An 18,685-nucleotide genomic window follows, 5' to 3' on the forward strand; every position below is an offset into this window, starting at 1 on the left:
GTTCTCTTCTTCAAAGTTTTGTTTTAACAAGGGTCTTTGAATATTTTTGTGACAAAAGTACATGAAGATAAGCAAGTGGGTGAATGGCTACTTTGGAGTTGAGGAAATGATTAGATTGCTCACAATCTTATTAAATGGCAGAGCTGGTTGTAGGGTGTTCTGGATCTCTGTTTAATCACTGATTCTTGCGATTTTTCCAGGAGTCAAAAATGACGAGCTTTCTGACTTCCAAGATTTCAGTTCATTTTAGAGTACAAATGAATCTGCACATACTGAGCAAATGAAAAGAGCTGAAAAACAACACTCAGAGGGGAATTAATGTTAAGGGGTGTAAGACAAAGGGATAAAAGATGGTGCTTCTGTATCACTTTTATAGATGAGATGAAGAAAATTCCTTAGGTGGTGATTAATTAATAGGTTAAGTAATTAAAATAATTGCATCACGTGGGTTATGTGTTAATACTGAGGCAATCAGAAAGGTAATAAGGCAGTAGTTTAACTGCTATAGCACTTACTTCCATTGGGTGTTTTTGTTAAGAAGTGAAAACCTTATCAGTGGTTTCTAACATGTCATATTAGCTGAGCCTTGCTTCTGCTTCATATGTTTACATGTAAATTGGCCTTGGCCAAATTAGGTTTCGGGATAGGGTTTGTCCTTATGAGTAACCATTCACCATTGTTGGACATAAAATAATTTTGCTAAATCTTTCCACTCAATGAGTGACTAACCTGGAGTAGAGCACTTTTAGGGGGTTCTGGCACATTTAAACCCATGCAAGAGTCTTTAGGAAATTTGACAGGAAAAAGCATAACTAATTCATTTTCTGATGAGCGCACACCAAGATCTGGTGCTTATAAGCAAAATATGTGTACTGCAGAAATAAGTTCAGAATCAATATTTTGGATTCAGATGTTATTGAGTAGATAAATGTTGCTTTGCATTGTTGAAAACAATCAGTACAGAAGTATTTGTTAACATCTTAGGCAAGTTTGATGGCAATAGTAAACATTAACCTTTTTGATTAATTGGTGTAATTGTGTCTAGGTTCATGAGCGTAGTGAAGAAATGGACTTTCTGTTGCTGATTGTTCGTAAGCTGCTACGCACTAATTCACGGTTGATTAAGGTGAGATGATACTATATACCCCATGGATAACATCAATGCTGCATCTATTCAAAATATAGCTTTCAAGAATTGGAATGTATATGTTCCAAATAGGTTAGCTTGGGAGTATGTGTAGTCATTCAAAAGAATATACCTAATCCTTAAGGATCTGTTTTCTATCTTTCTTTCTCTCAGGGTTGTTTGCCAGACTTTACTGGGTTGTGGAATAAATTAATTAATTTTGTTTGTGGCATGTCATAATTCACCATATAGTCATGTTTACATAAGTACAGCAAGCTTATAAACACAGAAAAAGACTTGTTACATTGAAATTGGCTCTGTATGAAAGTAGTCTACTTGTCCTACTCTCCCTCCATATAGCCATGCAGATTAATTCTTTCCACATGCCTATCTAGCTCTTTTTATCAAAACTTTCACTAATCACCTTTATTATGTTGCCTCTAGTTCTTGAATCCTCTACCAATGAGTACAGTATTTGTACTATTGGGAGCAGTATCAGTATACACCATAATTATAAATGCAAAACAAAAACAAAGGATATTGGGAGCAATCAAACTTGTGCACCAATGCCTCGACTTTCTCAGGAAGTTAAAAGAACTTTGTATGTACCTGTTGTCTCTCACCAATTTTTATCGATGCACCATAGAAAGCATCTATGGATGCATTACGGCGTGGTATGGCAGCTTCTCTGTCCAAGATCACAAGAAACTGCAGAGAGTTGTAGACACAGCTTAGTATGTCACACAAAAAACTTGCATCCCTTCCATGGACTCTGTCTACAATTCTCACTGCCTTAATAATCAGCCAGCATAATTGTAGACCTCGACCACCCTGGATGTTCTCTCTTCTCCCCTCTACCATTGGGTAGAAGTTTTAAAAAAAAAACCTGAAAATATGTACCACCTTGGCTCAAGGGTAGTTTCTATCCTAGACATAAGAAATTCTATATATGCTAGAAATCTTCAGCAACACACACATAATGCTGGAGGAATTCAACAGCTCAGGCAGCATCTGTGGAGAGGAATAAACAGTTAATGATTTAAACCAAGACCCTGATAAAGGGCATCAATTTTCTTCATTTGAAGCCACTCCAGGATTGCCCTGGCAGGGTACTTTTGGTCATTGCACTGCCTAAAGACTAACTTCCTCCCTGGTTTAAGCTTGTGGCCGAGGTGAGCAGGTTTTTATTTTTGTATTTAGCAGCATTCATATTCCCATCAAATCTGGCCAGATTCCCAGTCTCTGTTGCTGAAAAGCACTCCCATAGCATGATGCTACCTCCACCAAACTTTACAGTAGGGATGGTGTTACCTGGCTGATGTGAAGTATTAGATTTATGCCACACGTACTGCTTAGAGTTGAGGTCCAAAAGTTCCATGATGCACAATGTCTTGTAGGTTAGCTCAAAAATCCTATTTCAATAGATTTTATATTTAGAAAATGAGACAGTAGAATGTGAAAATAGTTGTGGGGTCTGGATACTTTTCAAGGCACTGTGTGCAAATGAATTGCTCCTTCGCCTAGAAGGACTGTATAGATCTCTGGATGTTGGGAAGGGATGAGGAAGAAATGGCAAATATGGCATCTGGAATTGTGTGAGGAAAGCACTGAGGGGAAAAAAGAATAATTGTTGGTGATGGAGAAGAGGATTTGGAAGTTGTGGAAGAAGAATGCCTTTCAGAATTCCAAAAGTGAAGGGTACAATGTGTCTGCTGATGGATTTCTATTATTTTAGTTCTATAAAACATTTTTTGGATTTATCTATTATGTCTATCATGGAGATTTGTTCCAAGCTATGAAATTAATGTTTTTCTAATTATTGCAGGTAGTCTTAATGTCTGCAACCATTAATTGTATGGAGTTTGCCAACTACTTTGCTGTGCCATTCCGGAATAGCCTGACCCCAGCATATGTATTTGAGGTGGAAGGAAACCCACACAGCATTGATGAATATTATCTCGATGATATTCAACATCTTCACTGCCCAGTGAGATTATTTCAAAATAAAGTATTGAATATTTTAACAAAAGGGCAATCTTTATGCAAAATATAACTTTCATTGACATTCTGATATTTGATCACAGTGAACAGCATAGTTTGGTGAAAAAACATGTTTTAATCTTGATTATACAGTTATGTTTGACTGGAATTCTAATAATCTATAGGATGATGCCTCAATTTGACAAAATGGTTTTATGTGTAAACCTTGTGTGTATGTATATGGCTGTATTTTTATGAACGTGTCTAATTTATAGCAGCTTGCCTTGTAGGTTTCTGTAGTATTCTGTAAATTTGATCTAGCAAAATCAAATTTTGCTAGGTAATAGTTTTGTTAGGTTATTTCTTCAGCTGTTTGATTGGGGCACGACTGCGCTAGCACGTGGATGTCAGCCAGTTAGAACAGCGAGAAGAGTTTAAAAGGAGACAGTTTTATCGAGCGGCTGACAAAGTTGGGGGAGACAGAGTAGGAAGGCTTTGGCAATAACGGGTCAAGCTGAGATAGGTTATCTGTGTAGAATACAGACAGGAAGTATGTATGTGAGGCTGGTGTTCTGTGCAGGGAGGATTCTGTACAGAGACTTGGATGGTGCAGGGGAAGGAATGGTTACTTCAAGTGCCATGCTTTAGATGTCTCAAAAAGGACAGGAAGGGAGGCAAAAGAGGTGGGGGCGTGGCACTGTTGATCAGAGATAGTATCATGGCTGCAGAAAAGGTGGAAAACATGGAGGGATTGTCTATGGAGTGGAAGTTAGGAACAGGAAGGGGTCAATAACTCTACTGGGTGTTTTTTATAGACCACCCAATAGTAACAGGGATGTAGAGGAGCAGGTAGGGAGACAGATTCTGGAAAGGTGTAATAATAACAGGGTTGTGGTGGTGGGAGATTTCAATTTTCCAAATATCGATTGGCATGTTCCTAGAGCGAGGGGTTTAGATGGGGCAGAGTTTGTTAGGTGTGTTCAAGAAGGTTTCTTGACACAATATGCAGATAAGCCTATGAGAGGAGAGGCTGTACTTGATCTGGTATTGGAAAATGAACCTGGTCAGGTGTCAGATCTTTCAGTGGGAGAGAATTTTGGAGATAGTGATCATAATTCTGTCTCCTTTGCCATAGCATTGGAGAGGGATAGGAACAGACAAGTTAGGGAAGTGTTTTATTGGAGTAAGGGGAATTATGAGACTATCAGGAAGGAACTTGGAATCATAAATTGGGAACAGATGTTCTCAGGGAAATGTACTGAAGAAATGTGGCAAATGTTCAGGGGATATTTGCATGGAGTTTTGCATAGTTTTGTTCCAATGAGACGAGGAAAGGATGGTAAGGTACAGGAACTATTGTGTACAAAGGCTGTTGTAAATCTAATCAAGAGAAGCAGAGCTTATGAAATGTTCAAAAAAACTAGGTAATGATAGAGATCTAGAAGATTATAAGGCTAACAGGAAGGACAAAAATAAAAGTACCCGTTATAATTAAAACAGTTAAATGTGCACAGAGGTGGAGCTCAGATCTTCCAAAATCTGGAGGTGGCCAGGTACTTGGGGCACCAACTCCTATTCAGTGATCACCAGTTGAACTTTTCATCTTGGACTCCATTGAATCGCGCATTCCAGTTGGATTGAATCCTACCACTGGTTTTTTTAATCTTCTCTGTTCATCTCCCACCAAAAAGGGTCTTGACCTTTTTATTGTTCATCACAAAACCTCTCCGCCCAGTTTTCTCTAGATCCTTCTCCCAATTCCACCATCCTGATTGGCTGACCCAACATTCGTAAGCTGAACATCACAACCCTTATAGTTAGCAGTAACCCAAACACTACCAGCAGAATACACTGCTTCTACAAAAAGCTATTAAATGTAATGTCCCACAGCATTAGCAGTAAAATCTTAACAGTAAAATCAAAACAAAGCAGGAAATTTCTTAGTCATTCATGGAGACTAATGAAGCACTAGACATCTTCAGAATTGTCAAAGTTAAATACAGTTTCATTTGACAACTTATATACTGAACTTGAGACAAAACGTGCAGAAATCAGATTGAGATTTAAAGCAGTCAAAGAAGGGAAAGAGTTCTGCTGAACTTTGGTCTTCAACAAGACATCATTCAGTTTGTAGTTTAAACAAATTTATTGGCTTAATAGGTAATTAAGTTTTCTGATATGTCCATTTTTGGTACAGGAGCATAATGGGTAAGTTGCTATGTCTGGACTAATAGCACATAATATATTTCCGTGATCCTCGGTTCGGTTAGCGGCTTAATCTAGGGAATGATAGCCCCCAAACCGGCCAAACTTATGGGTGGATGCTGTGTGATGTGTCCCTGTTACAAATCAGAACCACGAAGTAACAAACATTACACAATACGCAATTAAACGATTGAGCTTTATAATTCTTAATTTGACTGTATGGTTAGTAAAGAAACAAAAAAAGGACCCATTCTCATGAAACAGTCTAATGTGCAAACGTTGGAGCTTAAGAGTGTCATTCATTTGTTCCCATCGTCCTCCGAGTGTAGCCGACCCTCACTCCTCAGTCCACTCTGGCAGTCTACCAACTCTCTCCATTCGCGTCCTCTCTCTCTTCATTGCTCCCCATGAAAAGACTGCGAAATCCCTCTCCCAGACACACAAGAAACAACAACATCTCGTTCATTGGCTAACATGCCCCGTTATCTCTAGTCATAACCCATACATTGCTGCTACAGAAAAACCATTACTGTAACCTTAGCAGTGAAACATTATTGAGAAGCTATTACATTAGCAGTGAAACCTTACAGCGTATTACATTTCTATCATAGAAGTTCAAATTCTTATTTTAAACATAATTCCTTAAATTCAATTTCTGAACCTAACCGGTTGAATAATAAATCTAATGAAATAAAACTAAATTGAATTTGTTTTGCCATGATGATATTTCACCAGCTTTAACTTTCTTCAAAGGTCCAGTAAGACTCTTGAATGAATAAGAATGTGTACCCCTTTACTATCTTTTTCAAAGAAACCCAGAGTGGCCAGTAAATACAGATGATCAACAATGCCTATATTTCATAGATTTGCTTTACCTTAATATGCATAAAGTCAATTTGCATTGTTTGATGTATTCTTAGTTACAGAATAATGATTCTTCTGTACTTGAATCCTAGGTTGTACCTCAATTTACCAATGATCCAAAAATTGTTCCTGAAGTCTATACTATAGCTGAAGCTCTGATCCTCTATTTTGATGAGTTAGAAAATGAACAAAGCGAGTAAGTGACAGCCAGGAATTAATTTTTTTTTGTTTTTCTTTTAGCTGTTATGGTATTTTGGCAATTATCTCTTTATCAGTGAGTGCATGTAATTAAGTACTTCAATTTATAACTGGAGCAAATATTAATATATGTATATTAACATATCATTTAATTCTAGTAGGTTGACAGGAATGAACTTGAACCGTGGCAGTGTATTGGTATTTTTGCCAGGTATGTCTTTGTATATTAAAACTCAAGTTATGTGCTACACAAAACTTACTCCTCCTTCATGAGTCAAAGGCATACTTTGGGGACTAATGCTCAATGCTTCAAATGTATTAATTTTAAACTGCACTGGTAAAGATAGTTATTAATGCAAGTAAGAATTATTTGTTTTCCATAAGCCATTCTTGGGATATTGTAGAATTAACCTATATCTTGGTTCAGAAAACCAGCAAAGCATCAGATGACTAAGGTGACTGTGGATTAATCATGCTAGGATCTGCCTTCTAACATAAGGGAAATGTGGTTTGACTGCTGTCCTGTTACCTGAACTGAACTACATCATGTTGATGGTTAGCTTGCTCTCCCTCGCTCCTCCCCTCCCCCCCAACTGCAGCTTCACGTCAGCCAATTTTATTACATTAAAATGTGTGTGTGCACATTGTCACACTTTTTTCCCCAATGTGATGGTTGTAAGCCAAAATGATTTTAAATGCACCTTTGTCTATGCTTCTATAATAGAATAGCTGTAGTATTCAAATTACAGATGTTTCTTTCTTGCTGATTTAATTTTGCTAGTTATAGAATATAAAGCAGTACAGCACTTGACAAGGTATTCAGCCCATGATTTTATGTAGATCTTGATGCCAATTTATACTAAATTTTTTGCTATGTTTCATCCACATTCATCTTGTATTCCCGTGTCTCTTAAAAAGTCTCTTAAATGTCACCAAGCTCCCCATTTCCTCTATTACTCCGATAACACATTCCAGGTACAAACCATATCTGCATATTTAAACAAAAAACTTGCCTTTCACATTATCTTTAAATTTCCAACCACACCTTCTGCCCCAACCTTAAAAGTATATTCTCTGGCATTCAACTTTTTTATCCTCTCTTTCATAATTTTAAATACCTCAATTCGGGTCCCCCTCTGCCTTTGACACTCTGGAGAAAATAACACAAACTTCTTCAACCTTTCCTGAGAACTAAACCCTCTAATTCAGGCAGCACCCTAGTAAACTTCTGCACCCTCTATAAGAGTATAAGAGCACCTTGCTCTTCTACTGAACACCCCATCAATGAAGGCAAGCAAGTTTTATGCTTTCTTTACCACCTTATCCACTCGTAGCCATCTTTAGCGAACTGTTGATCTGCACCCTAACATCCCTCTGTACCTCAAATCTATTAAAGGGTCTACCATTAATTGTATGCTCTCTCCTATAATTTGATATCCCATAGCACCAACTCTCATACTTGCCCGGATTAAATTTTGCTCGCCTCTTCTCTGTGCATATCTGTAACTGATGTTTATCCTGCTGTATTCTGTGATGGTCCTTTGTTCCAAAGCTCCACCAGTTTTGGTGTCATTCAGAAACTTAATAATCCACATGTCTACAATTTCATACAAGTCATAGAAACATAGAAAACCTACAGCACAATACAGGCCCTTTGGCCCATAAAGTTGTGCTGAACATGTCCCTACCTTAGCAATTACTGGGGTTACCCATAGCTCTCTATTTTTCTAACTTGATGTACCTATCCAAAAGTCTCTTAAAAGACCCTATTGTATCTGCCTCCACCACTGTTGCCAGCAGCCCATTCCACACACTCACCACTCTCTGCATTAAAAAAAAACTTAGCCCTGACACCTCCTCTGTACCTACTCTCAAGCAGCTTAAAGCTGTGCCCTCTTGTGGCAGCCATTTCAGCCCTGGAAAAAAACCTCTGACTATCCACATGATCAGTTGTTCTCATCATCTTAATACACCTCTATCAGGTCACCTCTCATCCTCTGTTGCTCGAAGGAGAAAAGGCCGAGTTCACTCAACCTGTTTTCATAAGGCATGCTCCCCAATCCAGGCAACATCCTTGTAAATCCCCTCTGCACCCTTTCTGTGGTTTCCATATCCTTCCTGTAGTGAGTCATTGTTGAACATCACAAACAACAGCTGTCCCAGCACCAAACCTTGTGGAGCACCACTAGTTATAATAACCAGAATAATCCTTATTTTCTTGAATGGCAAAGCAGTTCCAAATCCAAACGTGCAATTCAGACTGAATTCCATGCATCTGTGTCCTCTGAATCAATCTACCATGAGGGATCTTACCAAATGGCTGTTTTAATGTTGTTCATCACAGATTTGGTTTTGTTAATTATTATAATTGATTCTTAACATATGAAGTATTTTTTGAAATATCAGAATAGTTTGCATATTTCCATCAATTTTTCATTTTGCTATTAAATGAAATAGGAAATGTTATAAAAGTGCAAACACGAGGAAATCTGCAGATGCTGGAAATTCAAACAACACACACAAAATGCTGGTGGAACACAGCAGGCTAGGCAGCATCTATAGGGAGAAGCGCTGTCGACGTTTCGGGCTGAGACCCTTCGTCAGGTCTCGGCCTGAAACGTCGACAGCGCTTCTCCCTATAGATGCTGCCTAGCCTGCTGTGTTCCATCAGCATTTTGTGAGTGTTAAAGTTATAAAAGTAATAGGTTGTCTTAATGTACGTTCTCTCTCACACTGGCCATTCATCATCATTCTCTTCATCTCTATTTTCTTAAGGTTTGGCAGAAATAAATTACATGTATATGGCCCTGATGTCAATGGTTCAAAGGAGGTAGGCATTTTTGTTATTTCTACATTTTGTCTATCAGGAAAGAAAACCCTCTTATAAATTCAGCATCGAGACTCAAACACTTGCTGCTTGCTCAACAGTTGTTTTCTGTAAAGAATCCTAGGGTTGCCTGCTTTAGAGGCTGTATGGAAAAATGCAGGTGTTTGTAAATATTCTGATTACTAATGGCACAATTTTCTGATAGGTTCCATTTCTTTGTAGGCGACAGAGACAATCTAGTAATGAGAAACGTGACAACATTTTAAATTTATTTTTGAACATTAAACATGTGCTCACTAAAATGGATTATTGCTCTAGTGATCTCCTAGAATGTTTTTGCACAATCAATTTGGGAAAGTAAGTTATTGAGCCCTACAGCACAGAAGGAGATTGGTGGGGTTTTTTTTTGTGTGCCCTTGCTGGGTCATAGTCATAGAACAATATAGGCCCTTTTGTGCCTTTAGTCTGTGCTGCATTATTATGCTGCCTAATCCCATCGACCTGCACCCCAACCGTAGCCCTCTATACCCCTCTCATCCATTCTGAAATTCTCTTAAATGTTGAAATCAAACCCAAATCTATCAGTTCCTGGCAGCTTGTTCCACACACTCGCCAACCTCTCAGTGAAGAGGTTCCCCCTAACGTTCCCCTTAAACATTTCACCTCCACCCTTAACCCATGAGCTCCTAGTTCTAGTTTCACTCAATCTCAGTAGAGAAAACAGCCTGCTTGCATTTATCCTATCTGCTGCATACCACTCATAATTTTATATGCCTCTATCAAAATCTCCCCTCATTCTTCTATAGTCCAAGGAATCGAGTTGTAACCTATTCAACCTCTCCTTGTAACTCAAGTTCTCAAGTGCGGCAATAACCTGGTAAATTTGCTCTGCACTCATTCAATCTTACTGTTATCTTTCCTGTGCTCCAGGGTTCAGATCAAAGGGCTCATTTTGGTTTGGAATGTTGTTGCTTGCTTCTATTGTTTGCATGATTTATGGTTTTTTCCCCTTTGTCTGTGCAAAGGATATAGTTCTTTATTTTGTTTTTTATTTAATTGGGTTCTTTTGGGTTTCTTGCTTTGGCTGTTTGTAAGCAAACAAACATAAAGGTTGTATAATTTGTACATTCTTTAACAATGTACTTTGAACTTGACCAGAGCTGCACACAATACTCCAAGTCAGGGCTCATCAATGTCTTGTACAACTTCAACATAACATCCCAACTCCTGTATTCAATACTGTAATTTATAAACGCCAATGTGCCAAATGCTCTTTATGATCCAGTTTGCGTTGGACACCACTCTGAAGGAACTATAGATTTGTATTCCCAGATCCTTCTGTTCTACTGCACTCCTCAGTGCCCTAGCTTTCATTATGCAAGTCTTACCCTGGTTTGTCCTCCCAAAGTGCAACATATGTCACTTAACTGTATTAAATTCCATCTGCCATTTTTCAACTCACTTTTCCAGCTGGTCCAGATCCCGCTGTAAGATTTGATAGCTGCCTTTGCTGTCCACTACACCCTTAATCTTGGTGTCGTCCACAGATATGCTGATCCAGTTTACCACTTTGATGATGAACAACAATGGACCTAGCACTAGTCAGAGAGGGATTCATCTACTATCACTCTTTGGCTTCTCTAGCGACGCTAATGTCTGATTCAGTTTACTACCTCATCCTGAAATCCAAGCGACTTAACCTCATTTAACACCCTTCCAAGCAAGACCTTTTCAAAAGTCTTGCTGAAGTCCACATAGACACCATCCACTGCCTTTCCTTCATCAACTTTTCAGGTAACTTCCTTGAAAAACTCTTTAAGATTGGTTGGATGCAACCTACCACGCACAAAGTTGTGTTGACCATTTCTAGTTGGTTTCTGTCTATCCAAATACTTGTGAATCAGTTCTTCCAATAACTTACCCAGTACGAACATCAGGCTCACTAGCCGATTATTTCATAACTTATTCTTTAGAGTCTTTCTTAATCAACAAAACTTCAGCTATCCTCCAATCCTCTGGCACCTCACCCATGACAAAGGACATTTTAATTACCTTTGCTAGCTTATAATTTCTCCACTAGGCTCTCACAGTGAGGGAACACCTTGTCAGGTCCTAGGAATTTATCTATCCTAATTTGTCTCAAGTCAGCAATTTCCTCTGTTATCCATATACAGTCTATGACCTCACTGCTGTTTGGCCTCAGTTACGTATACTGTATCTGTTTCCTGAGTAAATACAGGTGCAAAAAATTAATTTAAGATATTCCCCATCACCTTCAGCTCCATACACAGATCACCACTTTAATCTTAAAGCAGTTCAATTTTGTCCCTTGCTATCTTTTTGCTCTTAAGATATCTGTAGAAGCCTTTGAGATTCTTCTTCAAGCTCATGCCTTCTTTTAGCCTTCTTGATTTAGTTATCTTGTATTTCTTGTACTCAAATGAATTATTTGTTCCTTCCTGCTTGCACCTCCTTCTATTTCTTAACCAGTGCCTCAATATCTTTGAAAAGCCAAAGATCCCTAAATATGTTATCCTTGCCTTTTATTCTGACAAGTACATACAAAACTCTATGCTCTCAAAATTTCACTTTTGAAGGCCTCCCACTTATCAACCACACCTGTGCCAAAAACAAACTGTTCAAATCCACATTTCTGTTACCATCTAAATTGTCCTTTCTCCAGTTTAGAATCTCAACCTATCCTTCTCCATAATTATCTCGAAGCTTATGGCATTATGTTCACTAGATCCAAAGCATTTCCCTACACACTCTTCTGTCACCTGCCTTGTCTAATTCCCTAATAGATCCAGTATCATACTCTCTCTAGTTACTGCCTCTGTATATTAAGGAAACTTTGCAGAACACATTTGACAAAACGCTATGCCATACAGCCCTTTTACAGTATCTGAGTCCCAATCAATGTATGGAAAGTCACAATTACCTACTTACCTAACTTTTTTTTGAACTGTCTATGTTGTCCCTACAAGTTTGCTCCTTTAAATTATGCTGACTATTGGGTGGTATATAATATAATCCCATTAACGTGGACATCCCTTTCTTATTCCTCATTTCTGCTATGTAGCCTCAGCAAAACAAGTTCTCCTGTCTGAGCTCTACCATGACTTTTTCCCTGATTAGTAATGCCTCATTCCCCTTTTAATCCCTCTTGCTCTATCGTGTCTCAAGTATGGTACATTGAGCTGCTCGTCCTGCTCCTCCTGCAATCAAGTCTCACTAATAGCTACAATTCACACATTGATCCATGTATTAAGCTCATCTTTTTCTACAATACTTGCACTAAAGTACACCCAATTTAGAACATTAATTCCACCATATTCAACCTCTTGATTCCTTTCTTTCTATGCCCACTTATCAATATCTTTTCCCACAACCACTCCACTATCTGCTCTAGCACTCTGGTTCCCTTCCCCCTGCAACTCTAATTTAAACTACCCAATGTAGCACTAGTGAACCTTCCTGTAAGGATATTAGTCCCCTTCTGGTTCAGGTGCAAATGGTCACATCCTTACAGGTCCCACCTTCCTAATGATCCAAAGACATAAAATGTCAAATTGATTCCAATTGTCAGTTATTTGGTGTAAGACGAAACAAATTTTATAGATGTAAATTTTTTTCTGAAAGACATTTCCTGTTAGAGATTTTACTTTTTAGAGCATGTTTTAAGTAAAGTATGATTAAGAAATTTTCCTATTCCTTTTATTGTCCCGTTAAAATTTGCCAGAGTGTTATAGTGTGTTTCGGTATTATAATTTAGTAGTTTTCAGTAAATGGCACTCTTAATAGAAGTTTTAAATAATAACAATGTTTGTATTTAAAGCAGTAGCAACTATTCATCTACAAATTTATTTTTAAACATACTAAATACAGAACACTGACAGTTAAATAGTTGGAAATACAACTTGCAAAGAGCTAAATTTATTTTCATACATTGAAAATACCTTAATAAATTCATAACTTTTCAGCTTGGCATGAATCCCCTTGGCATTTTACTTCTATTAGTTTCACAGGAGTCAATTTTATCAGTTACTCATTACCATAATCATTTACAGAATTCATGAACTAGTTTAAATATTGTGAAAATTTGTCAGGTTTTTTTCCCCCAACATTTCAAGACCAGGTGGACTTGCACTTAGCTGTAAATTATATTCCTAGTATTTGCTTCAACCTGATAAAATAGTTAGGCATTATAGCAAAATTTTATATACGCAAAGTAAAACTGCAAAACTCCCAAGAACTTGGACTGTTAATTTGCCTTCAATTTAGAAGTGTACCTACAACAATAAAGAATGTAAAATTTTCTTTTTCTTGATAAACTGTCAAAAGTACAATTTTCTGATTATAGGTTACATGTATATCCACTACACTCAAGTGTGACCTTTGAAGAACAAAGTAATGTATTCCTAACCCCTGTACCAGGCTATAGAAAGGTGAGAGTGCCAGTCTGCTTTTAGAAATTTGCAAAAAGAAAACATTATTAGAAAATACTATTAAAATAACATTTGGCTTTATGACTAACTGAACTTTAAGCTATTCTTTTCAATCTTTTTATTAAACTTTAAGCTATTATTTATTCATCTTGACAGGTTTTTACTTTTCTAGTAGTGTGCTGTTTATTGGTTCCCTTTTGTAAATTGCCTTATTGTCTGGATTTATTCTGCTCCAAGGTTGTTGTAGAAATGGTCAAATTCTGATTTGTATATATTTTGCATTGAATCATTATTCAATCCTTCTTTTCAAAACAGATTATTTTGTCAACATGTATTGCTGAAAGCTCCATCACAGTTCCAGATGTTAAATATGGTAGGGCTTCATTATGTTTTAATCATTATGGAACTTTGCTGCTATGATAAAAGTTTGAATCATTAGAAAATATGGGGATCTTCACTTCCAAGACAGATAAGGCACAGTTTTTTTTTCTTAGTGTATTGAGTCTTTAGGGCTCTCCTCTTCAAGGAGTGGCAGAAGCATTCCATTGAATATTTGTAAGGCAGAAGTTGATAGATTCCTGATGGGCAAGAGAATGAAAGATTACTGTATGTAGAAAAGAATGTGGAGATGAGCTTGGGAATGGATTTGCCGTGATACTATTCAAATGGTAGAGCATTCTCTGAGTACAAGTAATATATTCCTATTCTGAATTGTGTACCTTTTATATGTAACAGTTCTTAATCTATATTTCAAAACTCTTAGAAGGATATATACTTGGGCTTCATAGATCGCCAGTGAACAAAAAGCCCATTGTTCCCATCCCAAACAAAAATAGGGCAAGTCTGTCCTACATCAGCTTTCTGTCCTTGGGCTTGTGACTTATAAAGATGTGATAACCTAGAAAGTAGAACCAGGAATAGGCCATTCATTGTGATCATGTAGATGCTGTTCGTTGACTGCAGCTCAGTGCTTAACACCATCATTCCCACAGTCTTGATTAATTGGCTACAGAACTTGGGCCTCTGTACCTCTCTCTGCAATTGGATCCTTGACCTGCTAACTTGTGCAGATTGGTGATAATATCTCCTTGCTGACGATCAATGCTGGCTTAGCCCACTGCTCTCCTCTCTCTAACACCCATGACTGTATGGCTAGGCATAGCTCAAATGCCATCTATAAATTTGCTGATGATTTAACCATTGATGGTAGAATCACAGATGGAGACGAGAGGGTGTACTAGATAAATGAGTGGTGTCACAGCAACCAAAGACCAAAGAGCTGGTTGTGGACTTCAGGAAGTGTAAGATGAGGGAACACGAGCCAATCCGCATAGAGGGATCAGAATCAGGTTTATTATCACTGACGTGTCGTGAAATTTGTTAACTTAGCAGCAGCAGTTCAATACAATACATAATACAGAAGTAAATAAATAAATAATGGGTTATGTATATTGAATAGATTAAAAATCGTGCAAAAAACAGAAATAATATATATTAAGTTGTGTGGTAGTGTTCATGAGTTCAATATTCTTTTAGGAATTAGATGGCAGAGGGGAAGAAGCTGTTCCTGAATCCCTGGAGTGTGTGCCTTCAGGCTTCTGTACCTCCTACCTGCTCTTAACCGTGAGAAAAGGGCCATGCTCTGGGTGCTGGAGGTCCTTAATAATGGACGCTGCCTTTCTGAGACACCGCTCCTTGAAGATGTCCTGGGTACTTTGTAGGACCCGACAAGATAGAGCTGACTAAATTTACTAACCTCTGCAGCTTTTTTCAGTCCTGTGCAGTAGCTCCCCCCTCCCCTCCCCACCATACTAGACAGTGATGCAGCCTGTCAGAAGTGGAGAGAGCAAGCAACTTCAAGTTCCTGGGTGTCAAAATCTCTGAGGATCTAACCTAGTCCCAACATATCGATGCAGTTATAAAGAAGGCAAGGCAGTGGCTATTTTTCATTAGGAATTTGAGGAGATTTGGTTTGTCACCTAAAACACTTAGATATACAGTGGAGAGCGTCCTGACAGGCTGCATCGCTGTCTAGTATGGCGGAGGGCTACTGCACAGGATCGAAAGAAGCCACTGAAAGTTGTAAAATTAGGCTGCTCCATCTTGGGTACGAGCCTCCATATTATCCAAGACATCTTCCTTAGAAAGGTGGTCCATTATTAAGGACCCCCATCACCCAGGGGTCACCCTCTTCTCATTGTTACCATCATAAAAGAGATGCAGAAGCCTGAAAGTACGCACTCAGCGATTCAAAAAGAGCTTGTTCCCCTCTGCCCCCCTCTGCCATACAATTCCTAAATGGACATTGAACTCATGAACACTACCTCCACTTTTTTTATTTTTTAATATATATATTATTTCTGTTTTTGCACTATTTTTAATCCATTCAATATACATATATATACTTTTATTGATTTACTTGGTTATTTATTTAAGTTAACAAATTTCATGACACATTCAGATCTGTTGGGAGGAAAGAAGTATCTATATTTTGACCTGAAACATAGAAAATTTTCCACCCCATCCCACTTAACTTGACCTGCAGATTCATCCCACAGATAGTCTTTTGCTCCAGATTCCAGCTTCCTGCAGTCTCTTGTGTCTCCAAATCTGACTCAGATTTAAATCTTACTTATCAGAGCTCAGACCATTTATTGAGTAGCAGGTGATCCAAGCACATTAGTATGGTTTCATACAATTTGAGGGTACCTTGGAATGCTTGAAAGAACACCACATTAATATGTCAGAGAATTTCAATTCAGGACTGAGAAGAGTGAAGATGAAAGTATCTTTTGTAGTGCATAGTATCAAACAATTTTTTCTGTAGTTCTGAACTTCCAGCATTTCAAAGAAAGAATTGTTGTCTATGCCCCCATCAAGAATCCAAATTGTCATGCAGATCTAAGAAGCAAAAATCATATTTAAAATTTTATTTGTAGAGAATTTATCTCTAAAGATCAAGGTTATATTTGATATTTTTGGAGAGGGGTGTCTTCTCATGTAAAATCTTCTCAAATTAATTTTGTTTGATTTTTCTTAAACTTTATTGAATGGGAAGTGTTTCAAATGCATACAGATTTGAGCGTGGGACACATCTGGATAGGTTTGTAAGGATTTTCAGGTTATTGTATTAACTTTATCCTTCACTTTCTTATGACTGGTTTCACTTGCATTGAAGCGTCATCTATAACTTGTCTTTGGATTTCATTGCAGCATCAATGTTAGTTAGTCCAGCAGGACAGTTGTCTCTGTATTCCTGCAGTTTGCTGTGGCTTTCTGCAAAGAGAAAAACATAAGCGTATGATATTGCTAAAAAAGTAAAAAATAACTCGGCTATATTATTTGTCCAAGAGTCTGTTTGACTCTTGTTAATCCTTGTATGATCCAGTAGGGTGTTATAGCAGGTATAAGTCATTTTTACATTTCTACATATTTTCATTTTCAATTTAAGCTGCCCACATATGCAAAAAGTCACTAAAATACTAGCTTGTCTTTAAAATACTAGTTGTACTAGTGCAGTTTTGATTGGGATATTTCTTAAAATACCCTTATTAATTTGATTTTGAAGCATTAATGATGTGTTTCTATCCAACAATCAGTTTGCTAAAAGTAACAAATACTGTTTCTTGTGTTTATATTTTTCCATTGATGCTAGTGATAGATTTTTGTTTAACTCGGATACTAGTTTGTGATGAAGACACCAACTATCAAAGCCTTCGCTTAAGCTGGGCATCAAAGATGAGTTGTAATCAGAGGAAAGGTAAGAGATGGTGCAGATTGCATTTATTGAATAGCAATACACAAAAATGTTGGAAAAACAGAGCAGCCCAGGCAGCATTTATAGATAAAAGTGAACAGTCAAGATTTTGGGCCGAATATATTGACCAGAAACTTGACTGAACTAGCTGGAAAAATGTTAAAGCTATGTGCTGGTCAGCAGCTAACATACTGCAGGAAATGACTTGCATCCTGACTCCGGAAGCACTTCTAAGAAATTTTCTCCATGTGGTTGCATGAGCACAGCTGGACAAGTAGTTCACTTGATTGATGGCAAATCCACATCTCCAAATGTTCAATCTATCCATCCTCACACCAGTGTTACTGTATATATTATCTATGAAATGTACAATAGCTACTGACTGAGACTATTTCAATAGCACCTCCCAAAATCATGATCTCTGCCACCAAGAAACACAATGGCATTGTGCATGGGACAATTCCACCTGAAGCTTTTCCTTAAAATAATTACACCTTGATGCACCATCAATAACTCTTGGAGATGGGAGGCAGACGATAGGCTTTTATTAGCTGCAAGAAACGACCACACAACATCCTGGAGACTGAGGGGGGGCAGTGCCTCCAACCGCCTTTATACAGGGGTCTGTGGGAGGAGCCACAGGAGCAGTCAGCAGGGGTCTGTGGGAGGAGTCAGCAGGGGTCTGTGGGAGGAGCCACAGGAGCAGTCAGCAGAGGGGCGTGTCCAGACAGGTATATGTAGTTCACCACACACCTCCACTTGAAAATATTTCTTTATTGACATTTGGTCTAAAACCCTTTACAACAACACAGAAGGAATTACAGAGGCATGAGAGAGAAGCTTGCCCAGGTAGATTGGAAGAGGATACTGGCAGGGATGATGGCAGAGCAGAGGTGAGTTTCTGGGTATAGCTTACAAGGCGAAGGATAGATATGTCCCACAGGAAGAAGTTCTCAAATATCAGTGGTAGGCAACTGTGGCTGACAAAGGCAGTTAAGGGCTGCATAAAAGACTAGGAAAGGGCATATAAGGTAGCAGAAGTAAGTGGGAAGTTGGATGATTGGGAAGCTTTTAAAATCTAAAAAAAGGCAACTAAAAAGCTATAAGAAGGGGAAAGGTGAAATAGGAGGGCAGACTAGCTAATAATATAAAGCAGGATACCAGAAGAATTTTCAGTTATATAAAGAGTAAAAAGGAGGTGAGAGTTGATATTGGATCACTGGTGAGGTAGTAATTGGGGACAAAGAAATAGCAGATGGATTTAATCAATACTTTGCATC

At 38.1% G+C, this 18,685-nt stretch overlaps 1 protein-coding gene across 6 annotated transcripts in view; it reads left to right on the forward strand.

Moving 5' to 3' along the window:
* Positions 1-18,685, forward strand: part of tdrd9 (tudor domain containing 9) — a 150,930-nt gene that overhangs the window by 49,573 nt on the left and 82,672 nt on the right. For all 6 annotated transcript variants that reach the window (XM_073039764.1, XM_073039766.1, XM_073039768.1 and 3 more), the window contains 8 exons: positions 1,046-1,126; positions 2,952-3,113; positions 6,268-6,371; positions 6,532-6,584; positions 9,149-9,203; positions 13,564-13,648; positions 13,964-14,021; positions 17,304-17,408. In XM_073039764.1, the coding sequence (XP_072895865.1) occupies positions 1,046-1,126; positions 2,952-3,113; positions 6,268-6,371; positions 6,532-6,584; positions 9,149-9,203; positions 13,564-13,648; positions 13,964-14,021; positions 17,304-17,408 (703 nt within the window). The remainder of the gene's footprint in view (positions 1-1,045; positions 1,127-2,951; positions 3,114-6,267; positions 6,372-6,531; positions 6,585-9,148; positions 9,204-13,563; positions 13,649-13,963; positions 14,022-17,303; positions 17,409-18,685) is intronic.

Source organism: Hemitrygon akajei, chromosome 3 (genome assembly GCF_048418815.1).
Source record: "Hemitrygon akajei chromosome 3, sHemAka1.3, whole genome shotgun sequence".
In the NCBI taxonomy this organism is placed as follows: Eukaryota; Metazoa; Chordata; class Chondrichthyes; order Myliobatiformes; family Dasyatidae; genus Hemitrygon; species Hemitrygon akajei.